The following is a 13351-nucleotide window of genomic DNA, read 5'->3' as shown; positions in this document are numbered from 1 at the left end:
AGCAGATGAACCCTCCTCTCAGCTTCTTTGTTTTGTTTTGTCTTATTTTGTTTTTTTGAGACAGGGTCTCATGTAGCCCAGGCTAGACTCAAACTCACTCTGTAGCCCAGGATAGCTTTGAACTCCTGGTGCTCTTGCTTCCACCTTCCAGCTGCTGGAATTATAGGCTAGATTACAGGTCTAGACTTAATAATCTTTTATTGTCAGATTTGACCTGGGAATAGAAACGAACTGACTCTGGTTATTTTAGAAACTGAGCTTTCCCACAAAGTCACGTAATAATCATGTGGGCTAAGGAAGAACTTAGTGTTGTTGGCCCACAGTTTTCTGCTCTCTTTGCAGGTTGCCCGGCTCATGGAGATGGGATTTTCCAGAGGGGATGCCTTGGAGGCCCTGAGGGCCTCAAACAATGACCTCAATGTGGCCACCAACTTCCTGCTGCAGCACTGACATTCAGCCCAGCTGTTGAGTGACAGTGGCATGTCCCTGCCACCACATCAGCCTGAGGACCCAGCAGACTCCAGCACGGTGTCCTCAGGAGGAGAGGGTGGCTCCACCATACACTGTCCTTAACTCCAAGATGGTTACCATTGTAGTATCAGATAAGTTTGCCATTAAATTAGCATGTATTTTCTATCTTTATTTTTTTACGGGGCCTTTCTCAGTTTGGAGAATCGTCATTCTTAACACGTTCAGATGCATGGCAGCTGCAGGTTTCTGTGCCAGCTGACAGCACACAGATGGGGACAACCGTCCTGACGCTCGTGTGGAGCAGTCTGCTTGTCCTCCTCTCAGTAGAGGGGCAGGTCATGTGACACCAGGAAGGATGTGTCACACTACTCTTTGTGGACTATTTTTTCTCTTAAATTTGTGTTCACATCCCAGTGGCTGTCCTGCCCACACTGCCCAGACACTGGACAGTGTCCTCCAGGCCTCCATGAGGGAGGAAGCAGGAGATGAGCCCCTTCCAGCCCAGGGAATCTGTCCCAACTCCTCCCAGCTTTCAGTAAAAATAACAACCCAGTGCCAACTTCAGGTTCTGGAATACTCCATAATACCTAACTGGGGTTTGTTTTGCCCAGAATGCCCTACAGGAGCCGCTCAGGCTAAGGGTGAAACGGAGTAAGTGGTGAAGTGAGCAGAGAAAAGCTGATTTCTGGGAACTTGTGAGGCCTGTGCAGAGAACACAGAGCTGGTCGACGTGGCTCAGCCCCACTTGGGCTAACCTGCTGGCCCTTTGCACACAGCACCAGCTCTTCTGGCAGCAGATTCTCCCGGCCCCATCCTTGCCCCCTTGGAGAGGGTGAGGCAATACCCACTGTGGAACACAGTCAGGGAGGTGGAGGCAGGGGGCAGCCCACTGTGAGCACCAACAGTTCTAGAAGTTGGTGATTGTCCTAAAGCAAACTGCACTGGGTGTGTTCTGTGGGTGTGTTCTGCAAAATGAGCAGCAATGTGTCAAATTGATGCAAATTTAGGTGTGTGATACTTACAATAAAGTTTTTATGTGTTTTACTTTTCAGTCATTTTTATTAGACTTCTCTAAGTAAACTTTATTCTAGGCAATTCCACCAAAAAGAACAATGGACGCAGACTACTCAGGCCTGTGGAAGGCTGGGGGTCTGTGCAGTGAGCGTCCCCTTCTGTCCCTGCAGTGCGGTCACCACGGGCAGCAGTGACCGCTGTCACTGCACCAAGACTCAGGACAGAGTCAGGTGCTCTGCAAGTCAGCTGTGGCCACCGCCAGATCAGCGTGTGAGGACAGTGGCCACCTTCCTCCACTGGCCAGGGTCCTGGGACACTGCCCCCGGAAGGCAGGAATGTAAAGGGACACTCTGAGACCCACCCTCTCTGAACTGCTGAGACAGGGAGCCACAGTCCAGACACCCATTGTCTCTTGGTTTCCTCATCTTGCCACAGTGACCCAGCCAAGTTTTCCCGCAGCCGCAGCCTCCCTGTATGGAATCCAGTCAGAGACTGGATCAGGAGGACAGGGCTTCTCTGCCAACTGGGACTGTGTTTCATGGAGATCCGATCCTGCCCCAGGAACCCCCCAGTTCAGTCCCGCAGAAAGTCGATAGTCAAGTGACACTCTGACCCGCCAGAGTCAATCTTGGAGCCTTCCTTAGAGGTGCGGCGCCCGGCACTGGTCTCCTGCCATTGCCAACCTCAGGCTCTCAGTCCCGTCCAACCCGCCCTTCACCCCTGCCCCACCCCTGCCCCACCTGAGAACATCCCACCTTGACAGGATACTCAGGAATCTTTCAGCTCTATTGCACCCCAAAGAAAGGCCTCAGTGGGTGTTGCCTGCCAGAGGAAGCATCAACAAGCTTTTTGATTGGGTCTAGAAAAGCCTTAAGGCTGTTAGCTTTGTGCAAATGGTAAGAGATCGGCGTTTTCGGGAAAGCAGATTCCAGACCGAAATAGGAAAGAGTGGGAGAAGTTATCCATAGTGACAAAATAAAACATCACATTCAAACCATACCAATAACTAACTAAAGAAATAGGATTTCTTTGTTTGTTTTTCTGAGGCAAGGTTTCTCTGTGTAGCCCAGGCTGTCCTGGGACTCTTGCTGTAGGCCAGGCTGACCTTGAACTCGAAGAGATCCATCTGCCTCTGCCTCCCAAATGCTGGGAATAAAGGCGTGCGCCACCCCAGCACTTCTACTATATTTAACATAAGTTCTCCTAAGTACCAGTGCACATGCTGGGATATGAGAGCTTTTAGTGGGTAGGTTCCCGTCAGAGTGGTAGTGACGACCCTGGAGGGCAGGGATGATAATTTGTAAATACTCGGTACCTCAGTTGCTTACTCATTGAATACTTACTGTGCACTGAGGGCCCTGGATATGTGTTTATGGGGAGGGAATAGGGTGGCACTTGGCCGTAGGAGCTTCAACTGCTGGGCCACTGTCTCACTCCAGGACCCCATGCCTTTCTTAGGTTCCAGAAGAATTCCCCAAAATGGTCTAACTGCAGACCCCAGACTTAAGGCCCCAAGACAAGGCCCCACTCACTCCCAGGCTGGAGCCAGCAGACTCTGCCATATCTGGGATGGCCCTTGACCCTGAGAAGGGCCTTGGCTCCCTCCCACCAGACTAGCAGCAATCAAATCCTCAAGTTAGTTTCTCACACATTGGAGTGGTCCTGAGCTCTAAATTTAGAAATTTTGTAATCTTGTTATAGCTTGAAAGTCGTTCACACAAACAATCAGAAATAAGATAAACTGGGAGCAGGCATCTGGTTTTATTCTTTTAACATTATTTTAACCTTTTACGTTGACTGTGTGTGTGCCATGGCACACACGTGGAGGTCACAGGACAACTTTTGGGAGTTGGTTCTCCCCTCACACCATGTGGGTCCTGGGGACCAAATCTGTCAGATTTGGCAGCAGACGCTCTTACCACAGAGCCAATCTCTCCAGTCTCTCTCCTAACAACCTTTAAAATAATCAAACCACGGCTCAGGCTGCTCCTGCTCTCTTAGGCGATAGGAGGCCTAGATTGGTATCCCTCTCTGCTAGAGGCTTGGCTTGGCCAAGTATTTGCTGGACTTTTTCTGCTTAAAAATAACAAGGCACTCTCCCCGTTAAACCAGCCCCTCGGCTAGTTCTCTGTGTCTTCCTCTCTGGGCACACCAAATGCAGCAGACACCGATGCACTGCAAACTCCTAGAAGACTCACAGAAGTCCCTGGAGTCTTTACAGCTTTATTCGTGTGAGACCAGGGCTCAGTCCTGGCTCACAGAGATCGGTTTTTACCAAGTCTGCACAGATATGCCAAGCCAGCGAGCCTTCACGCACACACACGCACACGCACACACACGAGTACACACGAGTACAAGGACTTCTGCTTCCATCCCTCGCCCTGGACACATGAAGAAGTGGGAAGAAAATCTTTCCACGTAGAGAATGCCGTACTGGGGACAGTGCTCTCTGGGCGACGGGGCTGATGAGAGGGAGGGAGCTAGGTCCCCCTTGCTGTCACCTTCCTAGAGCCTTGCTGTGTGACCCAAGCTGGCCTCGAAATCCCGGCAGTTCCTTTTTTGCTCAGCCTCTGGATGATGCGATGATAGGCCAGTCGCTCACAGCCCACACCACAGCACACCACTGAGATCCACTTGGGGTTTCATTATCAAAACTGAGAGCTGAATGGAGCCATCGAGGGCTGCTTCTTCTGGTTCCCCCAGTCTAGCTGTTACACTCCTGTTTTGACAGCAGATGCTTTGGGGAGCCATATGCCAACACATTCAGCTCAGTTCTTAGGGGAGGCACCTTCCTTTCCTCTTTCAGTGCCAGGAACCGAAGACACGGAGTCACACGTGCCAAGCAAGCTGCATTTCCCACCTTCTTATTTGCTATTCATCCATTTTCATAATATCCAACTTATTTCATTTCAAAGCAGTGGGCACATCTAAGTCAGTGAGGCTTGTGCACAGGCGCAGCCATCTCTCGGTGAGACGGGATGTGCAGAGAACCCGCTGCCTGGGCCAGCTCAGCAGCCGTAGGCCACCAGCAGACTTTATCTATCGGCTACCCATTTTAGCAAGTGAGGGTAGATGAGAGAATCCCCATGGGAGGTACAATGGACAGGAGAATGGAAAAAGTTGCTCAGGTTGGGACAGTCAAGAGAGACATCGCCAGTAAAACTTGTTCAAGCAAAGCAGTAGCAGCTCTTCACTAGCTCTGGGTGTCACAACTGCTCCAATTCCTGCCACTGCGCATGCTGAGAGTCCAGCAGCCCCCACCCAGAGTACAAGATGTTTGATCGTAGCGACTGACCAGGACAGTATCCCAGAGCCATACTCCCTGCTGGGAGCTTCCTCCCTTCTCTCCGGTTAGTGTTTAACACTGTGTGGCCCCTAGTCCCACTCCCAGTCCCTGTGTAGATTAGAGTTTCCCTAGAGGGACACCAATAGCAGCGCACGGGTGCCTGGGGGCAGGCCACCCACACAGAGTCAGAAAGACAGACATCAAAGCCTGACGAATGGCAAACCTGTGAATTCAAGAGGAAACTGACCTCTGATACACTTACGGCGCTTGCACTCGTGAACTCACAAGGAAACTGATCTCTGATACACTTACGGCTCTTGCACTCACAGTTCACCCAACTCTGGAGCTGAGAAGAATGTCAGAGGTCTTGCTGACTAATGTCTTCATCGCACAGATGAAGGCAGCATCCAAAGCTGCCAGTGACTGAGGATACCTTGACTCCATCTGTTGATAATCCATCCAGAGAAGGCCCCTTCAGCCCACCTGCCTGGTGGGAGATCTGAGCCTCTTCACAAGGGAGGTAAGTGTTTGCAAGAACGTGACCTCAGCCTCTGGTGCCTCTGCCAAAGCAGGTGTGCATCTGAGTGTGTGGAAAGGACTGTGGTTACTGCTGGGCCTGTCATCATGTCCCCACACTCATATCTGCATTAGTGAACGCCAGCATGAGAAAAAGGTTACAAAAGAAGATAAGATTAACAGACTTCTGCAGAAGTGTTCAGCAGAAAGCACTGATGAGCAAGCAAGAAAAATCAACTCAAGGCTGGAAGAAACTCAGTCTGGAAATGTAGGGCATAAACTTGGCCTGCAGAGAGAGCAGAACTAAACTGTATAGTACAGTAGGCCCCCAACACTTGAACACTGGAGAACAGACTCTCTACAGCTCTGAGGCCAGCTAGCCTTGCATTTGGGGTATCTAGAGGGACACTAAAAGGTCAGGTTCCAGTACACGTCATCCTTACTCTAAGTGTTACACATGTACATATATGTGTGCTCCCCCCACGGATTGATATCCACACATGCATAACACACACACATATACACATGTGAACGCACATACATATGCACACACATGCATGCATGCACTCACACAACCACACGGAGTGGGGATAGAGGAGGTCAGTAGTACAGCACTGGCCTAGCATGCACAAGGCCTGGGTTTAATCCCAACTACAGCAAAAGAAAATGCAAAGCATTTTCAAAGGCACTGTTAGTCATCTCAGACAGTAATATCAAAACACAGAGGGGTTTCCAGAACAAAAATAGTTTCCTTGCAGTTCTAGGGGCTACACAGCCCAGATCAAGGTGCTCACAGGGTTGGTTCTCCTAAGATGGAGCCTTTCTGTGCCCTCATGTGGTCTCCCTCTGTACCTGCCTGTCCAGAATTAGCACCCATTCTAGCGACTTTGTTTTAATTCACCTCCTTACAGTCTGCATGGTCACTGTGAGGGCCTAGGCATTGCAACTCCCATATATGAATTTGAGGGGACACACTCAAGTCATAACAGATATCTGAAGTAAAACCCTGCTATGACAAAGTCATTTAGTACGCCACAGGCTTGAGAAGCCTTCTCCTGCCCAGCCCTGGGGGCTGCTGTGGGGACCCAGGGATGAGGAGTCTAAGTTTGTCTGTGGTGGTATTGTGTTCTCCAAAATATTGTGCACCCTAATAAACTTATCTGGGGTCAGAGACAGAAGAGCCACAATATTAAACATAAAAGATGGGCAATGGTAGCACACGCCTTTAATCCTAGCATTCCAGAGGCAGAAATCCATTGGGATCTCTGTGTGTTCAAGGATACAGCCAAGCATGGTGACTCACGCCTTTAATCCCAGAAAGTGAGCCTTTAATCCCAGGGAGTGGCGGTAGAAAGAAAGATATATAAGGCGTAAGGACCAGAAACTAGAAGCATTTGGCTAGTTAAGCATTCAGGCTTCTAGCAGCAGTTCAGCTGAGATTCATTTGGATAAGACTCAGAGGCTTCCAGTCTGAAGAAACAGGATCAGCTGAGAAGTTGGCCAGGTGAGGTTAGCTGTGGCTTGTTCTGCTTCTCTGATCTTCCAGTGTTCACCCCAATACTTGGCTCTGGGTTTGTTTTATTAATAAAGACTCTTTAAGATTCCTGCTACATTTGTCCCTCACACACTTTTCTTATTTTTTAAAGTCTGTATTTATTATTTGCATGTGTATGCATGTGATGTGCCTGCACACACATGTTAAGGATGAGTGCATGCCATTGCATGTGGGTGGAGGTCTGAGGACAACTGGAAGGGATGATTCTCTCCTCTCATCTTTATATGATTCCTGCAAACAGCTTTGCTCACTGAGGCATTTCTCAGACACCAGGCTTGTTTCTTAAACACTATATTCATGGTATCTTCTTAGTATTTAAAAATGCTCATAAGGTAAAATCTGATTTTGAAGATAAAAAAAAAAAAACATTGTAGCTAGAGTTTTCCTGCCTTTCCCACAGTCAGGACAAATCTTTGTCACCCGCCAGTCCCATAGCCACTCAGACCCAACCAAGTAAACACAGAGACTTATTTTGCTTACAAACTGTGGCAGGCTTCTTGCTAACTGTTCTTATAGCTTAAATTAATCCATTTCCACAAATCTATACCTTGCCATGTGGCTCGTGGCTTACCGGTGTCTTCACGTGCGACTTGTCATGGAGGCGGCTGGCAGTGTCCCCCTACCTCAGCCTTCTGCTTCCCAGAATTCTCCTCTCTCCCTGTCCCACCTACTTCCTGCCTGGCCACTGGCCAATCAGTGTTTTATTTGTTGACCAATCAGAGCAATTTGACATACAGACCATCCCACAGCAAAACATTCCAAAATATTTTTAATTACATGACTATGTAACCACCCCCAGTTACCCACCAAATCCGAGAGTCCAGATGGAGGTATTTAGTTCCTCCCTGGGCACTCCCGAACACAGGTTGTCTCCTGTGGTGATCTGATTAAAAACGGCCCCGTAGTCTCATGTATTTGAACGCTTAGTCACCAGGGAATGGCACTGTTTGAAAGGTAGCCCAAGATGACGTGGCTCTCCATCTGTCATGCTTCAGCTCTTTTGAAAGGATTACAAAGATTAGGAGGTGTGGCCTTGTTGGAGGAAGTGTGTCACTGGGGTGGGCTCTGCCTGTGGATGAGGACGGAGCTCTCAGCTCCTTCTCCAGCACCATGCCTGCCATGCCCACTGCCATGCTCCCCACTAGTGGTAACGGACTAAACCACTGAAACTGTAAGCCAGCCTCCAATCAAGTGCTTCCTTTCATAAGAGCTGCCTTGGTCATGGTGTCTCTTCACAGCACTAGAACAGTGACGGAGACACCTCCCCACCTACAAGCTACTTCCTCTCCCCTTTACAAATGTTTGTTTTTGAAAAGCATGCTTCACAGGCAATCTCTCCTTAGTGTCCTTGTCCATATCCTGTACGTCAGCTTACTCACTAACACCATCCCTACTGGCTGCCAGCCACGGCAGTTTCTCTGTAGATCAGGCCTGCAGAAGCTCCATCACAAGAGGAGGGATGTCGTCATACTCCCACCTGAGATTCCAGATACTCCACCAGCTTCCTGTGGCCTCTGGAGGTGCAATATAACTAAAAGGGGGCTCCTTTTATGCAGCTTTGAGGTTACCAAGGTTTGAGTGGGACCTTTGTTAGTGATGTTGTAAAAAAGTCCAATAAACTCACTGGCTCACCAGACTAGACTCAGGTGGAATCATTTCATTGTTCTGTCACTGGTACCCTTGATGGGGTGAGGAGATGTTTGTCCACCTCTCTCTTGGGAAGAGTTGGTACAAAGCCAAGGTTTCTTGCTCTTCTGCCACAGAACATCCATCAATTTCTTGTAGTTTATATTATATGTACTGCCTACCAAGGTATTGGAGAAATTATTTTGGCCACTCCACGTAGTTAAGAGGATATTTATTTAATGGCATAACTCACAAATTAAGTGAAAGGTAAGTCGCAGGGTCTGGGAAAGGTGTATCACAATCCAGCGGTGTTCTCTGGAGCTCTGCTCAGTCCACCTCCAACGTTCAGCGTCCCGGCATCGAGAGAGCACACAGAGAGAGCGCTGGCCCATCCGGCTCTCAGGTCTCCAGGCGCCTCCCCTGGCCCCGCCTCATAGGCGTGACAGTTGCCAGAGTCTCAATGGGGGTTGGAACTTCCAGATCCAAGCTGGAATGGCTACCCACTACACCAAGGGAAGTCATATTATCATGCATGTGGGTGTACACAGTGCCTGTGCGTGCGCGTGCGCGCGCGCACACACACACACACACACACACTTCTAGAGAACTCACTCCCTAGGGCCTGACACTTAAATGCTGTCTGTCCCATTTCAGAACCATCAAAGACAACAGAGCATGTGCCAGGATCCAGATACTGTAGGTATCATGGGTCTTGGGCATTTAAAAATGCAGCTTTTGTGGGCCGTAGAGATGGCCCAGTGGTTAGGAGCACTTGCAGAGGACATAGGTTTAGTTCCTAGAACCCCCGCGTGCGCGGTGGCTCTCAACAGTCTGTGACTTCAGTTCCAGAGGGTCTTGGGCTTTCTTCGGACTTTCTTGAGTACTAGGTGTGCACATGGTACACATTAATGCATACAGGAAAAACACTCATACACATGGATATTTAAAAGTAAAATTGTAGCTTAAGTTTTCCTGTGTCCTGCCTGGTCACCCAGCCGTTCAGACCCAAATAAACACAGAGAGGCTTATATTCATTAAAACTGTATGGCCTAATGGCTCAGGATTCTTGCTAGCTAGATCTTATATCTTAAATTAACCCATTTCTATAAATCTATACCTTGCCATGTAGCTCATGGCTCACCAGTATCTTTATATCTTGCTTCTCATGGTGGCAGCTGGCAGCGTCTTCTCTGTTCTGCCTTTCTCCTTCCTCCTCTCTAGTTAGAATGTCCCACCTAACCCTATTCTGCCTCACCATTGGCCAAACAGCTTTATTTATCAACCAATCAGAGCAACACATTTGATCCCCATGAGACTACCAGCACCGCCTATCAGCAGGAAGTGGCCTAGAAAACTATGCCCACATTCCCAAAAAAGGGATTATGGATGTTTGTCTTTGTTTACATTTTTGGTTGCAAATTGTTATTGGTCATAGTCAATCTCTTTCTAAAAGAAGAAAGGATATGATATAAAAATATAGGATATAGATATGATAGGATAAAGGGTAGATTATTGAATCTACTTTTAAAGAGCAACTACTTGTTTGAAATATTGTACATTGCTATGGATTTTAGTTTATTGATAACAAATTTAAAGTTAATTTTGTTATGCTGTATGTATATTTCTACTCTTGTTTAAAGTATTTTGTTTGTGCAACTCATTTGAAATTGTAATGAATAGTTGAGAAACAGATTAATAATTAGTCTTCTATGATAGTCAAACTTATAGTCATGTTAAGTTTTCTGGGTATACATAGATATATTTCAGCTAGATAGTTATCTTCAAACACTTCAAAGACATACAGAATATGGCATTTAAAATGTTTTAAAAATTTAGACTTTCTGGACAGTGAGACATGTCTGCTCCTGGCAGCACTGATTTACTTCAAAGAAAAAGATGGGCATCAATGACACTCCATAAGGAATTTATCTTCTTCCTGGCAAAAATAGCCATTTGGACAAGAAACTGTTCTTGCCTGGACTGCTTGACAAAATGTTGTATAAAGTGGACATGCAGGACCATAGAAAGGTGATCACTGAACTTTGCAAGATGAAATGGTCCTTCAGGTTCCTACTTTGCAGAAGAAACTGCCAGACATTCTACAGGATACAGAGAGAAATGACTGAGAGATTCTAGGTCTGTAGGCTAAAGAATGGATGCCCCAACATTGCAGAAGAACTTTGGGTAACTATCCAGATAGCCAGCTGTCCCTATCATTCTAGATTTTTGGTAGTTGCTTACAATGCTTTTCCTGTTTACTTAGGTAATATTATATCCTTCTGAGGTCTTTGATGTAGTTGAAGACTAGATAGTTATAATTATGGTTTTCTTTGGTTTTGATAGGAAATAAGGTAGATATGGAACCTTGGACTCACAAATATAGGATAGATAGGATATCTTTTTATTTTTGCCAAATACAAATAGACTAAATATTATAACTATAATTCTTGCTTGATAATTGTTTTGTTATATATAATTTTACTATATTAAAGTTAAAATTTTCCTTTTAAATAGAAAGAAAAATGGAAATGATGGGTGATGGTGCTCTGCATGCTGTGAATGTGTTGTTCCCATTGGTTGATAAATAAAATGCTGATTGGCCAGTAGCCAGGCAGGAAGTATAGGCAGGATAAACAGACGAGGAGGATTCTGGGAAGAGGAAGGCTGAGTCAGGAGTTGCCAGCCAGACACAGAGGAAGCAAGATGTGAAGGCAGAACTGAGAAAAGGTACCAAGCCATGTGGCTAAACATAAATAAGAATTATGGGTTAATTTAAGTGTAAGAGCTAGTCAATAATAAGCCTGAGCTAATAGTCGAGCAATTTTAATTAATAAAAAGCTTCTGAGTGATTATTTTACAAGCGGCTACAGGGTCTGTGGGGCTGGGCAGGACTGGAGAAAACTTCAGCTACATAAAATTAATTAGTTAGTATTTAGAAAAACAACACAACTTTCCAGGTTCCCACAACTGGAGAGGAACAGAGGCACCCACATCTTGAGGTATTCAAGGCATCTCAGGTTGACCTGGTGCACTGAGTTAGTGTGCCCAAGGGTGAGATGGCCTGTCTCTCACCCAGGCTGCCACAAGCATCACATAGCTGACCTCCATGCCTGCCCCTTACACAGTCAATTGGCCAAGTGAGAAAGACAGCTTTAGTAAAAGATGGTGTGGTTACCTCAGTGCATGGCCATGCCCAGGAGGTAGGGGCTTTTGGTGGGAATGTGCTTTCTGAAGAAAACTAAGGGCATCAGAGCATTTGAGTGTCTAAATGCTGCTCTGTGAAACTCCCTGCTGTCCCCGCAAAATGGCAAGTGGTTAAAACTGTCAGAAGCTAACAGCAAAATTCCCCAGTCACCCCTGCTAGCTGGACAACCACAGTCTATTCCCAGAGATTATGGTCCAGGATTTCCATGATCCATTCTGAGATTCCATGTGCAGGACAAGGGCCCTGAGACCTGCAGGTCGCTCCTGTCCTCCACTTTCCCCTGGGGATGATCTTAGTTAACAGTAGGATGCCTGAAGACATCAGCTAGTGAAGATGGGGTCTTTAATGTAGGTCTAGGATGGCTGGAGTCTATAAAAACAATAAATGCCACTTGTGAGCAGAAGTTCCCTGAAAATGCCAATGCTTACATTGAAAGATTTTATAGACTGGCTGTCTGTTAAGAACTGCCTGGTTGTGGCGAGCCGGAACATGACAGATGGAAAGCGACATCATCTTGGGCTACCTCTCATTCCTTTGCTAGCCAATTTTCACCTGTCTCTGGGTCTGATCTTGCACCTTTGACTATCAGGTAAAGTCTTGTGACTGTATCCTTAGCAGACCTGTCACTTCCACCCACCCTAAACTAAAAATGTTATCAAATAGCACCTGAGACCTCGAGAAGAGACTTCCCTGCCTTGCTATAACCTGCCTACCTGATGCTCCCAGCAACATATTTGGAAAATGCCTACATATATGACTGACTGCCTTTTGCCCCAAAACAATCAAAGGTCATATAACTACTAAGAAAATGAAACATGTCACTAGGGCCAAATTTAACCCATATTCTCTGGCTGTGCCACTTAGCCTTGGCTCAGAATAAACTCTCTCAATTCCTTTGGAGTGAATGGTCTCTGTGCCAACACATGTGAAATAGTGTCAGGAGCAGAGATGGTGCATTAATATAAATGGCCAAGATGACCAAAGAGCTATGGGCAGCTAGAAGACAGTCCATATCTTGACTTCAGGTTTCTAGCCCCAGAAATAAGGAAGAGTGTCTGATGTCTTAGGCAACCCTGTTCACAGTACTTCATGTAGCAGCTGCAGGAGAGACCAACATTAGGAGAGCCATGGTCAGAGGCTACCACAGTCTTGTAGGGGCCCTAGGCCTGCTACACTGACTCCTGGCAACTGCTTCAAGATGACGGGCAAGGATGTGATGGAACTAGTTTTTAAAACTATCCCAACACATCACTTAAAGAGACAGCTAGGTGATTTATTCATGGAGGCCACACTGGGGAAGAGGACAGAAAAAGGAGGTCTAGTGACCTTGAAACAGGTTCTTGGAAGCTGCTTTTTTCTCCCCAGACAGGTTTTCTCTGTGTAGCCCTGGCTGTCCTGGAACTCATTATGTAGACCAAGCTGGCCTCAACTCAGAGATCAGCCTGCCTCCCAAGTACTGGGATTAAAGGCGTGCGCCACCACTGCCTGGCAGAAACTGCTTTTGCAAAACACCGAAAAGCGCTTAAGTTGAGGGTGCGCCGTGAAGCCTGGCACCTCCGCCTTCGTTGTGTACCCATCTCCTCTAGGCTCTCGATCCACCTCTGCAGGGTGGCACGCTAATCACTGCAGGAGGGCTGTCCAACCTGTCCCGAGATCCCTCCAGAGCTGAAGGCCCAGG

The 13351-nt window shown here is 47.1% G+C and overlaps 1 protein-coding gene across 3 annotated transcripts in view; it reads left to right on the top strand.

Annotated features, from left to right (window-relative positions):
• Ubac2 (UBA domain containing 2) overlaps positions 1-1515 on the top strand; it is a 186194-nt gene extending 184679 nt beyond the window's left edge. For all 3 annotated transcript variants that reach the window (XM_028868265.2, XM_037208300.1, XM_037208299.1), the window contains one exon: positions 343-1515. In XM_028868265.2, the coding sequence (XP_028724098.1) occupies positions 343-450 (108 nt within the window). In that variant the 3' untranslated portion in view covers positions 451-1515. The remainder of the gene's footprint in view (positions 1-342) is intronic.
• The last annotated feature ends 11836 nt before the right edge of the window (positions 1516-13351 follow it).

The sequence above is a fragment of the Peromyscus leucopus genome, chromosome 9 (genome assembly GCF_004664715.2).
Source record: "Peromyscus leucopus breed LL Stock chromosome 9, UCI_PerLeu_2.1, whole genome shotgun sequence".
Taxonomy (NCBI): Eukaryota; Metazoa; Chordata; class Mammalia; order Rodentia; family Cricetidae; genus Peromyscus; species Peromyscus leucopus.
This window is presented reverse-complemented; position numbering and strand designations above follow the sequence as displayed.